The following is a 23,130-nucleotide window of genomic DNA, read 5'->3' as shown; positions in this document are numbered from 1 at the left end:
GTGGAGCCCACTTCTGACACACGATGAAGTTCCGAGCATCAGCATCTGATGCTCTTTTCGAAGAACAACATGGCCGAACAAGAGTACTACCCAAGCGAACTCGAATATACTTACGTTCGGATAAGGCACAAAACGTTCGGAAAAAATCCATGGGGATCCGTCTGTTGTTCGGATGAATGATGATGTAACAAGCCGAAGCCCACCGCCATTTATAGATGAACTGAGACAGCTGGACGTTGGGTCAAACAGCGTGATCCTTTATCCGCCCTACTGGACCTTATGAACCTTCGGATATTTCGGCCCCCTACAGATAGTGATCAGAGGATTTAGCATTAACGAAGTTCTAGTAGTTTGGTTTAGAGGTTGAAAATATTACTATAAACAAGTCTATCTGGGTGGATCAATCTGAGAATATGCCAAATTTATCGCTCTTAACTACGAACTGGCCGGACTAAGAAACTCACTTCTTGAATAAATTACTAGGTCATCCTAAGTCACCATGCACGCGGCGGTTGCCTAATTGACACCTTTCTCACATGTACGGGATCTAGGACTAAATGTGTGAATCTCACATGAATTCGTGGTGGTCGATAGCAGTGCCTCAAGACTATTGAAAAATTACTCCACTCCTTGGACTTTTCATCCCTCATTTGGATCTTTTCGCGGTCCGTCCCAAGAAAATGACAATTAAATGACGAGACTCCATCCCAATAGCAATCCAAACTTTAATCAAATAATTCGCGTTGACGTGTGTATGGGTGATGTGTATGTGTGTGTGCGTGAGCATGAGCATAAGTGCATGTGAAAGCGTTTTTTAAAGATATCCCAAACTACTCACTACAAGAAAAATGAAATTTAATGACGAAAAAGTGGCGACGAAATTTAATTTCGTCCCCAAATGAGTATATTTGGCGACGAAAAATTCATCACTGTTTTGACAACTTCCGTTACGAAATAATTTTGCCAACAATTATAACTGTTTAACGACGAAAAAAATATTTTCGTCACCAAAGGTACCGGCCATTTGGCGATGAAATGCATTTTTCATTGCCGAAAGCTTAAAAAATGTGACAAAATTATTTTTCGTCGCCAAATATAATCATTTGGTGACAAAAAAATATTTCGTCGCCAAATGGGACCAATTTAGTAACAAAATATTTTTTTTCATCACAAAACACTTAACTTTGGTGACGAAAAAAAATTTTGTCAGCATTTTAACGCTTTAGCGATGAAAAATATATTTTGTTGTCAAATGGGTACCTTTGGTGACGAAATTTATGAATTGTGCTTTGTCACTACATATATTTCGGACATAACTCTTTACTAAGAACTCCGATTGAGATAATTTAAATTGGGTTTGAACAATACTCAAATGCCTACAACTTTCATGTTTATCAAAATCGCTAATTTTAATATTTAAAGGTTCAAAACTACATTCGAAATATATTTCATGTTCAACATATATGTTATATATTAGATATTTCAAATATGTATTGAAAAGTGTGTGGTACAGTTGGTTGAAACTTGCCTGAAAAACTCAGGGGACTTGGGTTTAAAACCTAGTAAGAGCAAGAAAGAAGGAATGTTTTTTTAACATGTGTCTTTTGCAACGAAAAATTTCGTCACCGATTTCTTATATTGGTGATGAAAATTTTCGTTACCAATGTGACACATCGGTGACAAATTTTTTCATCACCAAAAGGAATAATTGATGGCAAAAAATTTCGTCGTCAAAAAGCACAATAGGTTTCGTCATCAAAAGGCACTATAGATGACAAAAAATAGATTTCGTCACCAGGTAGGAATCCTCGACAACCTCTAGTCGACAAATTTTTTTTTCGTCACCTATATTATTTGTGACGAAAAATATGCAATTTGTAACGATTTTCATTCGTCACCCAATATAATTTTTCTTATAGTGACCGGAGTGAAATTTGCAAGAGAGAATTAAGGGTGCAAGCAAAGAGTTCTATTAAAGAATTATGTGACTAAAGATTCATGCCTTTTACGCCGCCCATCACATCTTGCCAGCTGCACGTATATATTTTATTTTTCGGCGCTAATGAAAAAAGCTTGGCTACACATGCATGTATGTATCATACTGGCTGTTAACGAATGAGCTCTTAGCTCAGTTGGTATCCCTACCGCCTCCCTCAGTAGAGGCATGGATATCGAGTCCCATGAGGTGCGATTTTGGGTTCAGGACTATGGTCAATTTTTAAATTTTTTGTGGACTAACATTCTAACACTCCATTATCTCTGATTGATATATACAATATTGGCACACTTAAAAAACAAAAAACTGCGTGTTACGCAGGCCATGAGTCATGAGCACTGAATAAAATTCTTCCAAAAGTCTTCGATAGGACGACGTGATTTTAATTGAATGACAAGAACTGACTACAATAATTTCCGTTTGACCAGAAAAAAAAAAAAAAAAGGACTCCCTACAACAGTATTGTCGGTACGTGGTGTTGAAACATTTTTTTCATCGTATATTTTTGTAAAATTTACGCACTTAGTATATATGAACTCCACAAAAATATATGATGAAACATTTGTTGTACTATATTCGTGGTGCACCAAAACTTTCCAATAATTTTCCATATTCCTCTCCATAATTGCTGTACATTATTGACCACACTACAGTCCGCCACCTCGATCTTGAGTATTAAGATAAAACCCTTTGGAGATAAATGCTCTTTGTCCTTGAGTGTGTGGTGAGAGAGAGAGAGAGAGAGGATGGGTGGAGATGTTGGAGGAGAAGAGGCTGAAGCTGAACTGCCTCTGTTCGAAACAAAAGTGTCCAAGGGTAAACTTGCATACAGGGTTTATGCAGTCACGGTGTTGATTGGGATATGCTCGATATGGGTATATCGGTCAATGAACATCCCAACAGCTGAAGAAGAGGGAAGATGGGCTTGGATTGGTATGTTCATGGCCGAGCTCTGGTTTGGTTTCTACTGGATTATTACTCAGTCTGCTCGTTGGAACGTTACCCATCGTTTTACCTTCAAGGACAGGCTCATAAACAGGTCTTTTCTCCCTCTCGATCTGTCGATGAAGTTTTCAAGTTTTTCTTATCTACTGCAACATTGAGAAAGTTGAAGAGGAGAAAAAAGAAAGGAAAAACAAGTTAATTTATATTTTTGCAGAATTTCTGGTACCATTACGAAGGAGAAAGCTGTGGTACATTAATTAGGTGTGCCATAGAGATGTTACATACGCATTTTTTTAGAGTATATATGTTACGCATATTTTTGGTGTACTACCTCCGTCCCAATTTAATTGTCACTTTTCAATAGATTATATTTTGTAATTTTTTATTTTTAGGTGATTTTGAAAACAGTATATTATAAAACAAATCGAGATCTATTAAACAATATTCATATTGGATACTCTCTCCGTCCCTAAATAAGTGTCCGGCATGCAAAATTAAGCCTTCAAAAAGATGCATTTGTTTCATTAAAAAAATTAATTTTTTTTCACAAATCAATAGATAACAATGAGTTCTATTAGATTGTGAAAAAAAATTAAATTTTTTAATAAAAAATATGCATGTTTTGTAAAGCTTAGTTTTGCTCGTTGGACACTTATTTAGGGACGGATGGAGTATAAAATTCAGGGAATAACTTCGGTGTCCCCGGTTATTTTGGGGACACCGTAACTCACTACAAGAAAAATTGTATTGGTTGACGAATGAAAATCGTCACAAATTGTATGTTTTTCGTCACAAATAATATAGGTGACGAAAAAAAATTTGTCGACTAAAGGTTGTCGAGGATTCCTACTTACTGACGAAATCTATTTTTCGTCACCTATAGTGCCTTTTGGTGACGAAAAATTTCGTCACAGAAAAATGACTTGGTAACGAAATTTTCTTCGTCACCTATTGTGTTTTTTTGATGACAAAAAATTTCGTCACAAATTATTCCCTTTGGCTCGTCAAAGGTGACCCAGCGGTGACGAAATTTTTTGTCGCGAAAAACATTTTTATATGTGAATAAAATCTCACTTTCTTGCTCCTGCGGGGTTTCGAACCCGAGTCTCCTAAGTTTTGCCCGCAAGCTTTAACCAACTACACCACACAAACTTTTCAACAAATGTTTGAAATATCTAATATATAACACATACATTGAACATTAAAATATATTTTGAACGGCATTTTGAACTATTAAACATTAAAATTAGCAATTTTAATAAACATGAAAGTTGTAGCTCTTTATGTTATTGTTCAAACCCAATTTAAATTATCTCAATCGGAGTTCTGAGCAAAGAGTTATGCCCGAAATATATTTGGTGACAAAGCGTAATTCATAAATTTTGTCACCAAAGGATAAATTTTTCGTCACTGAAAACGTAAAAAGAAGACGAAAATATTTTTCGTCGCCAAATTGGTTCATTTGGCGACAAAATATTTTTTCTGTCACCGAATAGTTATTTTTGGCGACAAAAAATAATTTCGTCTCCTTTTTTACTCTTTTGACGATGAAAATTTTATTTCGTCACCAAATAGGAGCCTTTGGTGACAAAAATATCTTTTTCGTCGCTAAATAGTTATAATTGGTGACAAAATAATTTCGTCAAGGAAGTTATCAAAACAGTGACGAATTTATTTTTTTGTCGCCAAATATACTCATTTAGCGACGAAATTAAATTTTGTCGCCACTTTTTCGTCACTAAACATACTTTTTCTTGTAGTGACTTTTGGCATAACAAAACCATTATGAGTATAACCAAAACTCATTACAAGCATAACAGAACCATAGCAAGGCATAATCAGAACCATAGCAAGGCATAACTTATTTGTTATGCCTTGGTTGGATTTAGTTACGCCTTAGTTGGTTTTTTGAATATTCCTTGGTTATGTCTTATTTGGGTTCTGTTATGCTTGTAATTGATTTTAGTTATGCTCCTAATGGTAAAGTTATGCCAAAAATTACGGTGTTTCCAAAATGACCGGGGACACCATAGCATCATCCTTTGCAAATTATGCCTTCTTTTTTTTGAACAGAATTATGCCTGTTGATTAATTCAAGGGTAAATTTTATAAATGGTCTCTCAAGTTTGCATGAATTCTCATTTTCATCATTCTAGTATCAATTGTATTAATTTTAGTCATATAATTTGCATTCTGTCTCAATTTCGTCCCTCTCACTTACGGCGTTAATGAAACAAATGGAATTGGAGGACAAAATTGTCATTTCTCCTCACAGAGGGACTAAATTGAGATTTAATACAAACTAGAGGAACTATTTCTATAATTTTATTTTATACTTTTGTTTTTGTAAATAAGTTTAAAATACATCATATGTAATATATTTTTCATCTCATTTTATATTGAATAATCAAAATATGTTGAATTTTTTTAAAGGTTTTATTATATATATCACAAAAAATATGAGAAAATTCGAAAAGCAACCCTTAGGTTAAATGTCTTGGTATTGTATTTTTTTTTCAATTGAATTTTCAATCTTGTTATTTTCTTTGTCACATAATTAAAAAGAAAAAATTGTTCAATAGTATTTAGAAATCTTTGTAATTTTGTTTAATTAAGCAATGAAACACTATTGAATGTTAAGAGATCAAATACATTAAAATATGGGTATAAGTGTATTTATTTTGGGATTTACTCATAAAATCACTCATATAACAAATAAACACGGATTTTGAATATTTTTTTTATCGGGTGAAAAAATAAGGAAATTATAAGAACATGATACAAAGACATTAGTTAAGCCGCCACACCCCCCCTCCATTGTCGTCTCCCACCCCCATAGCCACCATCGCCTCTCTTCAAGGTGTCGTTTTCTCTCTCACTCTCTCTCTCTGTGAGTATATACATACATGTATGTATATATACAATAATAGCAATTAGATTAGTTTTGATAACAACATGTTGAAAATATGTACAAAATTCGGTAACCAACTGCCGAACTATATATACGAAAATCATATATAACATTTCGGTAAATATCTGTTGAAAACAATATTATATTTCGGTAATTACATGTCAAAAATTATTCAACCTTCGGTAAACAACTGCCAAACTACTATATACGAAAATCATACATACATTTCGGTAAATAGCTGTTGAAAACAAGATTATATTTCGGTAACTATATGTCAGAAATGCATACAACAAAAACAAGAAACATATATTTTGGTAATTGGATGCTGAAAATGTATCTTAATTTCGGTAACTAACTGTCGAGTATGATAATATTTTACAGTGGTTAGCTACTAAAATTACTTACTTTATTCTATTCGGACCAAACACTTCGAAAAACTGAAATTTGTAAACCCAGACGCCACAACAACAAAGCAGAAACCATTGTAAACGGAAAAACTTACCTCCTCAAGCGGCTTCCAAGATACAATGTCCATCACAGTATCTTTCTTCTCATTTGCCATCATATGGTTGTCAATAGAATTTGATTCAATTTCAAAATCCAAACCTACAAGTGGGTCAAAAAATGGATCAATGGAAGGACTTGAACCTTCCATTGATACAATATTTGGCCCTTACTTCTCCTCCATTGGAAAATTTGAGAGAGAGGAGAAAATAGAGGATGAAAATGGAGAAGAAAGAGAGAGGAGAAAAGAAGATGAACAGTTGCCTGATGTGTGTGTTTTAAAACGTGAATGATGATTTTTGAGGGGAATGAGGAAGAAGATAATTTAGGGTTTTGGTCATAAGGGCATGTAGGTCATTTCACGTATAGGTATAAGGGTAAGTAGGTCATTTTGCATTAGGGGGTCATGTTGTAATTAGTTGAAAATTTTTAACGGGCTGAGAAAGAAAATAAAGGGCTGTGAATAGTCGCCCCCTAATCTTTTTTATTTTATTTGCAAAAGACGAAAGTAAAATGTAAAATTTTAAAAATAGTCCCTCTAATTTACATAAAATCTCAATTTAGTCATTCTATGAGAGAAAATGACAATTTTGCCCTTTAATTCCGTTTGTTTCATTAACGGCGTCAGAGAGAGGGATGAAATTGAGATGGAAAACTATAGGGTTGAAATTGATACAATTAATATTAGAGGGACGAAAATGAGAACTCGTGTAAACTAAAGGGACCATTTGTAAAAAATTTCCTATATATATACTCCCTCCGTCCCACTTTGTTTCGCCTGTTTCCTTTTTTAGACGTCTCAAAAAATTATTTATATCTCACAATCTACAGTATTTTATATATTTAATATGGATCTTGTTTGATAGATCTTAATTTATTTTTTTAAACAAAGTTCTCAAAATCATAAAAAACATTAAAGTTTGTGAGATATAGACAATTTTTGTAGATGTTCCAAAAAGGAAACATGTGCAATAAAGTGGGACGGAGGGAGTATATGGTAATCGTTTTGGTACCTACTAGTACTTTGCGGATGATGCTATGGTGTCCTCGGTCATTTTGGGGACACCGTAATTTTTGGCATAACTTTACCATTAAGAGCATAACTAGAATCAATTACAAGCATAACAGAACCCAAACAAGGCATAATTAAGAAATATCCAAAAAATCAACCAATGCGTAACTAAACCCAACCAAGGCATAACAAATAAGTTATGCCTTGCTATGGTTTTGGTTATGCCGTGTTATAGTTCTGTTATGCTTGTAATAGGTTTTGGTTATACTCATAATAGTTTTGTTATGCCAAAAGTTACGGTGTACTCAAAATGACCGGGGACACCGAAGTCATTCCTATTTGCAAAATAGATAATGAGTAGTTCCCGTTGTTGGTAGTGAGATAATGAGTAGTAATCGATTGGCTGGTACAGGAGTAACACTAAATTATTGATCCACGTAATCAAATTATCCAATTTAAGTATTCATTTAAACAAGTGCTCAAACTGTTTGATTCGATTAACATGTTAATTGGGATGTTGAATCGACTACGTTGCAATTATAGTGTGATCGATGATCCAAATTTTTTACGCTGCCTAAAAATAAATAATCACGAACAATTACAAGTATCTTAAAAAAAATACGTGATGGGTCCTAAAATCCTCAAAATAACAACAATGACTTCTCGAAATAATCTCTAAAAAACTAAATCTTTCGGATCATCAATTGGGCCTCCACTTAACTTACTAGCTCCACACCTGAAAAATATAAAACGCTTGATAGTATATGAAATATGACGACAAAAAACTTAAGTGCTTGAAATAAGAACAAGTTTAAGAAGAGATCAATAAAAGATTCAATTGAACGTAAAATCATATGTAGCCTTGTACTCGGCTCATCTTACTAACATGTCTAACACCGCCCGGGTCGGGTCAAGATATGTATGCACCACTGTGGCCGTAAAAAAACACTATGGACTCCAACGCATGTTACGATTCTCGTAATGCCATGAATCACAGAAATCAAACGAGAAATTAAAATGAAAGCAAGAAAAGAAAAAAAAAACAAAAAAAACAGAACATATACAGTAAATTTTTTTTTTTGACGAGAACATATACAGTACGAGGTTTGGTAAAAATCTGTTCTTTTCCTCATTCTGACCTCTAAAATGCTACAGGTACGGGGACAAGTTACCGGCGGTGGACGTATTCGTATGCACGGCGGATCCCACAATGGAGCCTCCAACAATGGTGATCAGCACCGTCTTATCGGTTATGTCGTACAATTACCCACCTGATAAATTGAGCGTTTACCTTTCCGATGACGGCGGCTCGGAGTTCACTTTCTATGCTCTCCTTGAGGCCTCTCGTTTCTCTAAGCATTGGATACCGTTTTGCAAGAAATTCAGCGTGGAGCCCAGGTCCCCGGCAGCCTATTTTGCTCAGAATTCCAAACCAGAAGACCCAAAAGTTGCAAAAGAATGGTTGGCTATAAAGGTAAGAATCATTCCATCCGTCCCAAAATGTTTTTCCGATCCGAAAAAATGTGAATTTAAAAATAATAGTGCATGTTTTTCAATAAAAATTCAATATTTTTTCTTTAATTAATATCTAGTAAATTGATGAAAAAAATTCAAATTTTTTTTGAAAAAATTGTATTTATAGTATACGAGCCTTCGAGACATCTTCATTCGTTGCGAACTGATTTTTGCAATTGGTTTTGATTTGGGTAATTTAACACGGTAATAGAGGTAGGTTTTCAAATACTTTTGGATAAGACACTTTATATTGATTGCCCATTGTTTATCACGTTGTTTCATTGTCATCCCTGTAATAGAAAATAAGTTTACCTCTCTGCATGCGAGTTAGGAGTCGCGTGTGGTGTATTAGAGCTTAACCCATGCACATTGTTTGTTACTACCTCCCAAACTAGTACATAAGCTTGGGAGGCCTCTTTGCCAATTAGCTTTGCCAATTAGTTTTGAGGTGGATGTTTTGATAATAGATCCAAAATGGAGCCTTTGTGAAATACATTGCTTGAATTTTTTTGAACCTCCTTCATTTGTTCGTTAGAAATCATATGAAGAGATGAAATCCCGGATAGAATCAGCCATTGAAAAGGGTAGTATTTCAAAAGATATAGGGGATCAACACAGAGGTTTTTCAGAATGGAACTCAGAAGTGACGAAGCAAGATCATCAGTCCATTGTACAGGTAACTTCACATTTTTCAGTGACAGACATCAACAACATGAACTTGTTGCTTAACCATCTGAAGAGTCATTATATTGTGCCTTTTCTGTCACCAGATTTTAATCGACAGGAGGAACCCGGATGCAGTGGACGATGATGGACATCAGTTGCCAACACTAGTTTATGTGGCAAGAGAGAAGAGACCTCATTTCCCTCATAACTTCAAAGCTGGGTCCATGAACTCACTGGTAATGAACGGGGTCCATCTCAAGAACTTTTTCGCAATCGTATCCTGGCCGTAGCCATATCATGTTTTGAAATTTGTACCATTATTTCGTGATTTTGTAAAATCTATATTAACTATGCTGCATTCGAATATGTGCAACATATAAAGCACAATCAGCTCAAGTCAAATATACTGCAGCTTATATCCTCTTGTACACAGTAGTCATATGGTTAGCTGTATTTTTCTGACATTAGTTTGAATGTGCAGATAAGAGTATCCTCAGAAATAAGCAATGCGCCAATTATTCTTAATGTGGACTGCGATATGTACTCAAATAACTCAGATGCAATAAAAGAGGCACTCTGCTTTTTCATGGATAAAGAGAGAGGCCACATGATATCGTATGTGCAATACCCGCAGAGTTATGATAACATCACCAAGAATGATATCTATGCAAATGTAGCCAGTGCAGTTCATAAGGTGGGAATACAAACATCCTTATTTAGTATCTTGTTTTATCTTTCTTCCCAATGGCTCCTTTTTTTCTTTTTTCTTTTTGAGTCTGATGGATAATTTACATGGGAAACGTTGGTCACAAAGATTGAGCTTCGTGGCATGGACGGATGGGATGGGGCCTTGTTCTGTGGCACAGGATGCTTTCATCGGAGAGAAAGCCTTTGTGGACTTAAGTTCTCCAAAAACTACAGAGGAGAATTGAACAGTCTGTGCAATGTAATGAAAGACAGTTCTGTCCATGATATGGAACAAGGATCAAAAGTTCTTGCGAGTTGTAGCTATGAGAAGGGCACACGATGGGGAAAAGTGGTCTCTCTCTCTCTCTCTCTCTCTCTCTCTCTCTCTCTCTCTCATATTTATACGTCTATCTGTGCATGGACAGATCCACGGTTGTAAATTTGGACGGTGAAACCATATAACATTCACTTAGAGAATATGAAGAATTCGAACAATTCCTTAAACTTTTTTAGTTTCATCTTCCTTTTACCCACAAGAAGCAATCAATTGTAAACTCAAACTCACCAGAGAAATTCAGGAAAATGAACTGTTTGAGGAGAATTCCTCTATGGTTCTCATTATCAGTTCATAATTCATGACTATCACGAGTGCAACAATGGGGGTCTGTACATTGATCTTTATTTCTATTGTTGAAATGGGAAGGTTAATATGCATTTCATGTGTATGGATTTGCAGATGGGATTGGTGTACGGGTGTTTGGTGGAAGACATCATAACTGGATTGACAATCCAATGCAGGGGATGGAAACCAGTCTACTACAATCCGGAAAGAGCGGCCTTTCTGGGTGTGGCTCCGAACACTTTAGATATATCACTTGTCCAGCACAAGAGGTGGTGTGAAGGCATGTTTCATATTTTCTTGTCCAAGTACTGCCCCTTCACATATGGTTATGACAAGATCAAACTGGGTGCCCAAATGGGCTACTGTCTGTACCTTTTGTGGGCTCCTAACTCCATCGCCTTGCTCTATTATCTTATCATCCCTTCTATTTGCCTGCTCCATGGCATTCCTTTATTTCCAGAGGTACCACCCTCCCTCCCTCTCTCTACGTGTGTGCGGGTGTGTACACAATAGACTGGCAGAAGTAGAACTGGATGACATGGAGACCATCCACCCGCCGGTGCCAAAATGGCATTGCCAAAGCCATTTTGGCTGGCTATAATGTCAATCTGCCAACAAATGACAGGGTTGCTCCACATTTTGGCATAACCACCTTTCTTCCCCCTTTGCCACCACCTTTCCCACACTTTGGCCGTTCGGCTAAATAAGCCAAGTGGCTTATTTTTTTTATCCTTATTCAAATTTTTTTCGCATTTGTTAGTTTTTCGTCAACGTTTTGGAGATTATTGCTTCGTCATGACGAAAGGAATCTAAAAAGTAAAAAATTACGATCGAAACCTAATTTTTTGAATAAAGATAAAAATAAGCCAATAAACCAATTTTTCCCGTTCGGCTAAATAAGTCACTTAGCTTATTTTTTTTGTCTTTATTCAAATTTTTTCGCATTTGTTAGTTTTTTGTCAATTTTTTGGAGATTATTGCTTCTTCATGAAGAATCTAAAAAGTAAAAAATTACGATCGAAACCTAATTTTTTTAAATAAAGACGAAAATAAGCCAATAAACCAATTTTTCCCGTTCGGCTAAATAAGTCACTTAGCTTATTTTTTTTTGTCTTTATTCAAATTTTTTCGCATTTGTTAGTTTTTTGTCAATTTTTTGAGGATTATTGCTTCTTCATGAAGAATCTAAAAAGTAAAAAATTACGATCGAAATCTATTTTTTTTAAATAAAGACGAAAAAATTAGCTTATTTTTGTTTTTTTCAAAAAAATTAGGTTTCGATTGTAATTTTTTACTTTTTAGATTCCTCTTGTCATGAAGAAACAATGATCCCCAAAAAATTAACGAAAAACTAACAAATGCGAAAAAAATTTGAATAAGGACAAAAAAATAAGCCACTTGGCTTATTTAGCCAAACGGCCATGCGGTGGCAAGTTCCACTTTTGCCAAATTTGGAACTTACAATTGCATAACCAGAGATTAGCATTGAATTTGACACGAGGGTGGAGAGGGGTTTGCCATTCTTGATGCTAAATTTCGACTTCGACATGGCATTGGCCCAAAAGTGGGCTTGCTCTAAATAAAACATTGGAGAATACTATAGACCCATAAAAGTTCCATGTGTTAAGAAACTTGTATTGGCAGAATTGTATTTGACGCCTGCAATTATGGACGGAGCCACTATAGGACAAGTACTGGTTTAAGCTCTTTTTTCCGGAAAAAATCTGCTTGACCAGGATTTCAGAATATTGCCTTGTCCATTTTTTTTTCCAACAGTGTTGATTGTGCCATTGTACAGAAAATATTTACATCGCAGGACCATGGGTGAGATTTTCATCTTATTCCGCTATGTCCTGATGCAAGAGTGTCTGAAATTCCAATTTGAAGGTCTCTAATATTCCAGATTGCCTAGTCCTTCGAAAATTTGTTTTTAGCCCTCTGGAAGTTTCACAGCCATGAAAATCGTAATGGCTTTGTTGATTAGCACCTACATAAAAGAATCATGGCTCTGCCCCGCCAACACTCCACTAGGATGAACGAATCACTCTGCATTCCGACACTTATCTGTTAGCTGTTTCGGCCCTTTTGGGTACCTGCCTAAAATTTTGCTCCAATGTACTTTCGCTTATGACTCAGGTGTCAAGCCCATGGTTCCTGCCTTTTGCATATGTATATGCAGCCAGGAATGCTTGTAGCATAGCCGAGGCCCTGGCATGTGGAGACACACTCAAAGCATGGTGGAACTCTCAACGGATGTGGTATTTTCGAAGGACGACTTCCTACCTTTTCGCCTTCATCGACACCATCACTAGGCAATTGGGTTTCTCTCAATCAGCATTTTCCATCACAGCTAAAGTGGTCGACGACGATGTGTTGGAGAGGTACGAGGAAGGGACCATGGAGTTTGGAACCTCATCAGTCATGTTCACAATCATAGCAACGTTGGCTTTGCTGAACTTTTTCGGCTTTACTGCGGGGATTTTGAAAGTCATTTGGGGTTATGGTTTCGCCGAAGGCTTGACTGTGCAAATTGGTCTTTGCTTGGTAGTGGTTATCATTAATTTGCCGGTGTACCAAGCACTCTTCTTGAGGGATGATAACGGCCGGATTCCGTCTTCGGTTATGTTTAAGTCGCTTGTTCTGGCTTCATTGGCATGCCTGATTCCTGTGTATTGAGTGAGGCAGGTTGAGCAAAAGAATGGTTATAAGGATGTCTGTATTTTCATGATGAATTTAATGGACTTCTAATATCCGTGATGACTCGTGAGGTTCGTTTATGATTTGAGGTTACGATGATTTTTTTCCTTTGAAATGGTAACTCTCCAACGTAAGCGGGACATGCGCACCAACTCGTGAATCTCTACCGTCATCTTAACCTCAAAGAATTATGCGTGGTCCACATAATTCGCGGGCGTGAAAGCTTCTTAACAAAACACATCACAACCTACTAAAACTTGCGAGAGTGAGGATTGAGAGCTTGGATGCAGTGTGAGGACTGAGAGCGAAAGCGCACGACGTTTTGAAGGATTACGTGACTAAGGGAGAAGGCAAGAGAGGTGTGTACAGATAAAACACAAACAATAAAAGAAAGAGTTTTCAATGTATCTTTTATGTTATTTCAATCGTGTTGGGCGACTCGTTGAAATTCTTTCGGTAGTCTTGAACTTCGGATGAAGAAAGCTTGTGGGAACAAGACAACTCCCAACTAGCCCCGGTCTCTATCTCAATCCATCTCAAAACAAGACAACTCCCAACCCTAGACTACGGAGTTGAGTTTCGTTAACCCTCCATTTAAGAGGGTGAACCCCCTTTCTTATTGGTTGAAATAATGTGAACCCCCTTTCTTATTGGTTGAAATAATGTGAACCCCATCACAAAGTGATGTCAAGCATGACATCACTTTGTGGTGGGATCCATACTATTTCAACCAATAAGAGAGAGGATCACTCTAGACTAAAGGAGGTGAGCTCGAACGATTTTTTTTTTCCCCAATCAATAATGGTATATTTTTATTTTTATTAATGCGATGAAACATCAAAGGTAGCTTCTCTGTGAAATCAACTCGGGAAATTCCTCTGCCAAGTTAACGGGGAGTGTAAAGATAGGGCATATTTGATAATGAGCTGGAATGATTAGAATGAATTTTTTTTGAATTAACTGGTGGCATGGCGAAATTAACCGAAGAACACAGAAGGGACATTTGTTTGGTGGAGTTTGATAATGGAGGGGAGTTTAATCACATATCTACGCAATTTTGACAAATCGTTAGTCCAAGTCATCAAAATCAGGCACCAATTTGATGAATTTAGACGACAGGGGTATAATTGAATTACAGGCCAATAATTTAGGTGTTTATTTGAAGTTTAACAAAGCTTGATTGTGTATTGGACATTGTTGAAAAAGTTTAGAAAGTATTTTGAAACAAGAATAAGTTCTATCCGGATGAAGCGGAAACCCAACCCCCACCGCCATAGCCTTATCGTGTGATAATCTAAACCATTCATTTTGTAAGGCATGCAAAGTAGTATATTCATGCAAAAAATTAGCTTTATGGAACATCCATATGTATATCAAAATTGAAATTTTGGTTTATAAAACAGACAACCTAGATTCTGCCAATAATTTTTTAAGTTCAAATGTTCATGAAAGTTTATTTTATAAATCAAAATTCAATTTTTAATATACCTATCAATATCTGAACAAGTTGATTTTTAGCGTGATTACACTACTCTGCGGATTGTAAAGATGAACAGTTTCGATTATCGCAACGAAAGCACGGTGGGCCCGAGGCGGCTCATCCGGAAATAACTTTATCTATTTTGGATTTTTTCCCAAAAATAATAAGCATTGACAAGGACTGTTCGTTTGAGGTCCATTGTTCTCCATAATTGCTTACTTTGACAAGAGTCCGCTCCACTATCTCTTGGCTCTCGTCAAAAACCCTCTGAAAATTCTAGTAATACTGCATACTCTGTCCTTGGTGTATGAGAGAGAGAGAGAGAGAGAGAGAGAGAGAGAGAGAGGGGATGGGAGGACATAATGGAGGAGACGAAGAGGCGCCTCTGCCTCTATTCGAAACAGAAGTGTCCAAGGGTAAACTTGCATACAGGGTTTATGCAGTCACGGTGTTGATAGGGATATGCTCGATATGGGTGTATAGGTCAATAAACATCCCAACAGCTGAAGAACATGGAAGATGGGCTTGGATTGGTATGTTCATGGCCGAGCTCTGGTTTGGTTTCTACTGGATCATTACTTTATCTGTTCGGTGGAACGTTACCCATCGTTACCCATTTAAGGATAGGCTCATAAACAGGTCCCCTCTCTCTCTCTGTGGATAGCCTTTCTTGATGCTTTTTTTGCTTAGTTGTAGTGATTTTCTTGACTGTTTTGATCGGTAATAATTTAGCTCTGAATAATTTGTGTGGGTGAGTAAAAAACATTGTGCCATGGTGAGTGCAGTTTTCCATCTCAGATTGTAATCTCCTATTTTTTAAACAGTGGACTGTCTTTTCCATGCATTGAGGCGGAACAGTGCGGGCCCCGACCTTTAGGTTGCCCAAGCCCAACCTTCCGCTTGGTTGCCCACTCGAAAATTCTAATCACAGGGAAGGTTTGTAGAGAATCAAGCAAAGAAAAATGCGTTTGGGCTCATTTCGGGTCTCACAAAAATCTAGAAAAATATCCAAAATTTTTGAATATTTTTTTATGGGGCCCTGTAAAAAATCGGCTCCAAGGGGTATCGATCGGTAAGTATTACTTTTGGATTCGTTGGGGCGAAACTGTTCAATTCGCCCATATGAATTCAAAAGTAACACTTACTGATGTCTGTTGTAGCTAATTTTTTACATGGTTCCATAAAATAATATTAAAAAATTTATGGATATTTTTCTAGATTTTTGTGGGACCTGAAATGGGCCAAAACGAGTTTTTCCTTATGTGGTTGTCTGCAAATCTTTATTGTGAATAACAGGGCTCGTTGTCCACTAGTGTTAAGTATAAAAAAAAGACATACAAGCAAAAAAAAAAGGACAAAAACAAGATTATATTGTCCATTTAGCTTGAATTACATCATCCATCCCTTCTCGTTTTGACTATAGCGTCCCTTTTCTTTTTTCTTCTTATCTGATAGCCCTCCTAATTTTCTCTCTTAATAATTTGCCCTCCTAAATTTTTTTTATTTGTTATTTACCCCAGGTATATAAAAACCTCTCTTTTACCCTCCTAATTTTCTCAAGTATCATAATTTTTTTAAGTAGATGGAAACCATACATATTTACTTTTTTTAAAAAATTTGTACAAAATTTTTTGGATGATGCCCCTGAATATATTTTTTGCTGGATTTCTATTTTTTTTTGTATACATACAATTTTTTTTTTTTTTGTTGCCCCTTGCCGGGGGTTGCCCGAGCCAGCTGGCTTGCGGGGCTTACCCCCTGGCCAGCCCTGAGGCCGAACCACATAAAAACTAGGTGTGTTCTTTTTCTGTGCGTGCTTATTCTTTTTTGGTTGTGCTTGCGTTTCGGTTGGGATCGGAATTTTCCAAACATCGAAATCAACCACTGAACACTAGTAACATCAGGCCATGAACTAGCTCATAACCATTCTTAACTGAGTCTGCCACCACCATTGGATCCCAATTTTGTTTCCTCGAGTCCTCAAAAGATCTTGAGCAAACGATCAGAGCAACTCAAAAGCAAATGCACAATCACGCAATGACTGTAGATTTACCCTGTCATCACATGTGGGTTACTATGGTAAAGAAAACAACACAAAATACAACATAAACATGAGTTCAGGCGTCGCTGTAATAATAGCTAACGCTTCAAATCCGTAAAAAGTACTGTTTTTTTCTAACTCGGAAGGAAAGCAGCAATTTTACTGATTAATTGGTTGACGCTCTTGGCGTCGTGTATAGTAGGATCAAGTTTGACACTCCAAAACACACATCATTGTGTTACGTGGTTGATTCCATGTTCTTAATTTTGTCATTCTGACCACCTCATAAAATGCAACAGGTATGGGGACAAGTTACCGGCTGTGGACGTGTTTGTATGCACAGCGGATCCCAGAATAGAGCCTCCAACAATGGTGATTAGCACAGTTTTATCAGTCATGTCATACAATTACCCACCTGATAGATTGAACATTTACCTTTCGGATGATGGTGGCTCGGAGTTTACTTTCTATTCTCTCCTTGAGGCTTCTCATTTCTCTAAGCATTGGATACCATTTTGCAAGAAATTCAGCGTGGAACCCAGGTCTCCGGCAGCCTATTTTGCTCAGAATTCTAACCCAAAAGACACAACAGTTCCAAAAGAGTGGTTGGATATTAAGGTAGATACTTCTGGACAAGACTCTTTTAATTGATTGCTTGTTGTTTGTCACCTTGTTTCTTTTGTCATCTTATAATAGAAAATATGTTTATCTCTCTGCATGCAAATCAGGAGTTGCTCATGCAGGGTAGTATTAGTCTATGACAACCCATCATACATTGTTCATTATTACCTACATGAGCTTGGGAGGCGTCTACTCATTGCCAATTGATTTGAGTTGGATGGTTTGATAATAAATACAAAATGGAGCCTTTGTGAATTACATTGCTTGAATTTTTTCCTCATTCTTTTTGTTGGTTAGAAACTATATGAAGATATGAAATGCCGGATAGAATCAGTCATCAAAAAAGGTGGTACTTCAAAAGATACAAGGGATCAACACAAAGGGTTTTTGGAATGGAACTCTGGAGTGACAAAGCAGGATCATCAGTCCATTGTACAGGTAACTTCACTTTTTTTTTTCCAGTGAAACACTTCAACACCATGCAATTATAATACGTTGTGCTTTTTCTGTTACAAGATTTTGATCGACGGAAGGAACCCGGATGCAGTGGATGATGATGGTCATCAATTGCCAACACTAGTGTACTTGGCTAGAGAGAAGAGACCTCATTGCCCTCATAACTTCAAAGCTGGGTCCATGAACTCACTGGTAATAAACCGTGTCCATTTTAACTTTTCTTTTTTTTTTGACAATCGCATCTTGGCCATACCAGTATATTATTATTGTAATTTTGTATTGCCATTTCCTGATAGTTTAATTTCTCTGTTAACTATGTTACATTCGAATCTGTGCTTTGTTCTGTAACCTGTAAAATACAATCAGCTCAAATCATGTATAATGCAGCTTATAGTTGGCTCATTTGCTACGTTGTCACTAAGCTCTACCCATCTTCTTGCAGATACTAGTCATAGGATCCACTGCATTTCGCTAAAACCAGTTTGAATGTGCAGATAAGAGTATCTGCAGAAATAAGCAATGCACCAATTATCCTTAACGTGGACTGCGATATGTACTCAAATAATTCAGATGCAATAAAAGAGGCACTCTGCTTCTTCATGGACAAAGAAAGGGGCCACATGATATCGTATGTGCAATATCCGCAAAGTTATGACAACATCGCCAACAATGACATTTATTCAAATGTGCGCAGTGCGTTTAATAAGGTAGGAATACTGATATCCTTAATAACTCTTTCGTGTTATCATTCTTCCAATTTTTAGTTGCACAACAGCAAATCCTACCAATCTCTGAGGTATAACAGGGCTCCTAACATTAGACTATTTTGTAATGTCTAAATTTTAACCTTTGTTTGACTTGCAAGTCCGAGGGTGGGGATTGTGGAGAAATCATATAGTGCTCCTGGACCGAATTACATCTTCTCAACCACACATTTGTCTTGGTTCCATGCATTTAGTGGTGGAACCACATAATACGTGATTACAAATGGCCTTTGGGGCCTGCCTGAAGAACGCTGAAATTTTTCCCCCCCACAACCAGTTCTGTATCCTCTCCTTGAGACTATTCTAATCCCATGGGTTGAGTTAGCTAATCCTGGAAATTTTATCTCACAACTCAGATCAATAGTGAGTTCCTTATCCCATGCCTAACTAAACCGGGGACGTGATTAATTCACAAGCTGAATTTATCTGGGATTTAGTGTCACTAGACTAAGAATCCTTACCTCCTCCTTATTCCATTGATTTTAGTTCTTCTCAAGACTCCTTACCCTCCTTATTCCACTGAAACTGATGGATATTTTATATTGGAATGTTGGTCACAAAGATTGAGCTTTCTGGCATGGATGGATGTGACGGGGCCCCTTATTGTGGCACTGGATGCTTTCATCGAAGAGAAAGTCTTTGCGGAGTTGAGTTCTCCAGAAACTACAGAGGAGAATTGAACAGTCTGTGCAATACAATGAAAGACAGTTCTGTCCATGAATTGGAACAAGGATCAAAAGTTCTTGCAAATTGTAGCTATGAGAAAGGCACACAATGGGGAAAAGAGGTATCTCTCTCTCTCTCTCTCTCTCTCTCTCTCTCTCTCTCTCTATACCCACAGATATACATCTGTACAGGAATGGATCCACGATTGTAAATTTGGACAGCGAAACCATTTGTGCCGCTCAGTGAATAATTAAAAGATATGAAGTATTACTATAATTTCTTAAACTTGTTTAATTGTGTTTTCCTTACCCCACAAAATAGCATTGATGTCACATGTTCCTTAAACTTGCTCAGTATAAACCAAACCAATGATGTGTATAAAAATAATTTGAGGTTATAAACTCAAATCTCCAAGATATTCGGGAAAATGAACTGTTTGATGAGAATTCCTCTTGGGTATCCTAAGTTGCTCATAATGAGTGCAATTATCGGGGTTTGTAAGTGTTTGGGATCGCTCGGCCCCTTGGATCCATCTCTATTTACATTGTTAAAATCGGAATGATAGTATGCATTTCATGTGTATGGATTTGCAGATGGGATTGGTGTACGGGTGTTTGTCAGAAGACCTCATTACTGGATTGAGAATCCAATGCAGGGGATGGAAACCAGTCTACTACAATCCAGAAAGGAAGGCCTTTCTGGGTGTGGCTTCAAACACCTTAGATCTTGCTCTTGTCCAGCACAAGAGGTGGGGTCAAGGCATGTTCCAGATCTTCTTGTCCAAGTACTGCCCCTTTATATATGCCCGTGGCAAGATCAAACTAGGTGCCCAAATGGGCTACTGTGTGTACCTTTTGTTTGCTCCTAATTCCGTAGCCTTGCTCAATTATCTCATCATCCCCTCTATTTGCCTGCTCCGCAGCATTCCTTTATTTCCCGAGGTAACCCCTCTCTCTCTTCCTCTCCCTCTCCCTCTCCCTCTCCCTCTCCCTCTCTCTCTCTCTGTACAATAGACTAGAAAAAGTAGAATTGGACAGCATGGAGATTCTTAGTACAACTTTGGACAACAGACCCATAAAAGTTTTCAAGTTTTAAGTAGTATCTTGTACTGACAGAATTGCATTCGATGGGGTTTGGAGTCACTATTGGGCAAGTACTGAGTTTTTGAAAACAAAATTTTCCATGTGGTTTTAAGCTTGTGATGAGTTGTGTTAGGAGAAGAAGGGGGGAAAAAAAAAAAAACAATTGCAATTTTGAGAATGTTCTTTTTTTTCCCCTGTGATTTTCGATTGTGTTGATTGACCCATTGTACAGAAGATATTACGTTGCAGCACCATATGTGAGATTTTCATCTTGTACACCATGCCCTCATGCAAAAGTGTCTACAAATTTCAATCTATAGGTCTCTGATATTTCCGATTGACTCGTTCTCCGAAAATCTGTTTTTAGCCATGGGGAACATTCACAGCCATGATCTTTTGGATTTCTTCATTTAGGATTTCGATTAGGAGATTTAGACATAAATAATGGCTCAGCCCGCACCAAATACTCCACTTGGATGAAATATTTTAGGTCTTCCTGTGAAGTTTTGGTCCAATGTATTGTCTCACTGATGATTCAGGTGTCAAGCCTTTGGTTCCTGCCTTTTGCATATGTATATGCAGCTAGGAATGCTTGTAGCATAGCTGAGGCCCTGACATGTGGAGAAACACTCAAAGCATGGTGGAACTCTCAACGGATGTGGCTATTTCACCGGACAACTTCCTACCTTTTCGCCTTCATCGACACCATCACTGAGCAATTGGGCTTCTCTCATACGGGGTTTTCCATCACGGCTAAAGTGGTCGGCGACGACGTGTTGAAGAGGTACGAGGAAGGGATGATGGAATTTGGAACCTCATCTGTCATGTTGACAATAATAGCAACGTTGGCTTTGCTAAACCTTTTCGGCTTTGCTGGGGGAATTTTGAAAGTCGTTTGGGGTTATGGTATCACCGAAGGCTTGACTGTGCAAATCGGTCTTTGCTTGGTAGTGGTTGTGATTAATTTGCCGGTGTACCAAGCACTCTTCTTGAGGGATGATAACGGCCGGATTCCATCTTGGGTTATGTTTAAGTCTCTTGTTCTGGCTTCATTGGCATGCCTGATTCCTGTGTATTGAGTGAGGCAGGTTGAGCAAAAGAATGGTTATAAGAATGTCTGTATTTTCATGATGAATTTAAAGGACCTCTAATATCCGTGATGACTCGTGAGGTTCGTTTATAATTTGAGGTTACGATGATTTTTTTAACTTTGAAATGGTAAGTCTCTAACAATTTTTAGGCTTCCGAATTTCATATTTTCGCCTATTTTCAATACAACATCTCTACCGTGAGTGGGACATACGCACCTTCTTATGTGAATCTCTGCCATCATCTTAACCTCAAAGAATCATGCCTGGTCCACATAATTCACATGCATGAAAGCTTCTTTGAAAACACATCACAACCTACTAAAACTCGCGAGAGCGAGGATTGAGAGCTTGGATGCTGTGTGAGGACTGAGAGCGAAAGCGTACGACGTTTTGAAGGATTACGTGACTAAGGGAGAAGAAAGCTTGTGGGAACAAGACAACTCCCAACTAGCCCCGGCCTCTATCTCAATCCATCTCAAAACAAGACAACTCCCAGCCCTAGACTAAAGGAGGTGAGCTCGACCGATATTTTTTTTTTTCCCCAATCGATAATGGTATATTTTTATTTTTATTAATGCAAAGATGAAACATCAAAAGTAGCTTCTCTATGAACTCAACTTGAGAAATTCCTTTGCCAAGTTAACGGGGAGTCTAAAGGTAGGACATATTTGGCTATAAGCTCGAATGATTAAAATGGATTTTTTCCGGATTAACTGGTGGCATGGCGAAATTAACAGAAGAACACAGAAGGGACATTTGTTTGGTGGAGTTTGATAATGGAGGGGAGTTTAATCACACTTATCTACGCAATTTTGACAGGTCAATAATTTAGGTGTTTATTTGAAGTTTGACAAAGCTTGATTGTGTATTAGACATTGTTGAAAAAATTTGGAAAGTATTTTGAAATAAGAATAAATTCTGTCCGGATGAGGCGGAAACCCCACCGCCATCGCCACAGACCCATTGTGTATTCACTGCGATAATCTAAACCGTTCATCTTGTAGGGCCTGCAAAGTAGTGTATTCACGCAAAAAATCAGCTCTATGGGACATCTATATGTATATCAAAAATAAAATTTTGGTTTATAAAACGGACGGCTTAGATTCTGTCAATAGTTTTTAAGTTTAAATGTACGTGGAAGTCTATTTTATAAATTAAATTTCAATTTTTAATATACCTATCAGTATCCGATCAAGTTGATTTTTGACATAATTACACCGCTCTACGGATTGTACAAGATGAACTTTAGATTATGGCGAACGCACGGTGGCGCCCACAATGGCAGGCGGCTCATCCGGAAATAACTTTTTCTATTTTGGATTTTTTCCCAAAAATAATACTGTAAGCATTGACAAGGACTGTTCGTCTGAGGTC

The 23,130-nt window shown here is 37.3% G+C and overlaps 2 protein-coding genes across 2 annotated transcripts; both read left to right on the top strand.

Annotated features, from left to right (window-relative positions):
- The first annotated feature begins 2,695 nt into the window (after window positions 1-2,695).
- LOC131329686 (cellulose synthase-like protein E6) lies at window positions 2,696-13,670 on the top strand. Its single transcript, XM_058362989.1, has 8 exons — window positions 2,696-3,035; window positions 8,524-8,842; window positions 9,419-9,559; window positions 9,654-9,785; window positions 10,031-10,243; window positions 10,364-10,588; window positions 10,973-11,320; window positions 12,995-13,670. Exons 1-8 carry the CDS (start codon window positions 2,743-2,745, stop codon window positions 13,532-13,534), a joined length of 2,211 nt encoding a protein of 736 aa, XP_058218972.1. The 5' UTR covers window positions 2,696-2,742; the 3' UTR covers window positions 13,535-13,670.
- A 1,649-nt stretch (window positions 13,671-15,319) lies between these two features.
- LOC131329684 (cellulose synthase-like protein E6) lies at window positions 15,320-21,908 on the top strand. The gene is made up of 8 exons (XM_058362987.1): window positions 15,320-15,674; window positions 17,376-17,694; window positions 17,995-18,135; window positions 18,214-18,345; window positions 18,648-18,860; window positions 19,480-19,704; window positions 20,177-20,524; window positions 21,205-21,908. The coding sequence occupies exons 1-8, from the start codon at window positions 15,343-15,345 to the stop codon at window positions 21,742-21,744; spliced, it is 2,250 nt and encodes a 749-aa protein (XP_058218970.1). The 5' UTR covers window positions 15,320-15,342; the 3' UTR covers window positions 21,745-21,908.
- Window positions 21,909-23,130: the final 1,222 nt, after the last annotated feature.

The sequence above is a fragment of the Rhododendron vialii genome, chromosome 6a (assembly GCF_030253575.1).
Source record: "Rhododendron vialii isolate Sample 1 chromosome 6a, ASM3025357v1".
Taxonomy (NCBI): domain Eukaryota; kingdom Viridiplantae; phylum Streptophyta; class Magnoliopsida; order Ericales; family Ericaceae; genus Rhododendron; species Rhododendron vialii.
The sequence above is the reverse complement of the archived record's forward strand: the minus strand, read 5'-3'. Positions and strand labels throughout refer to the sequence as shown.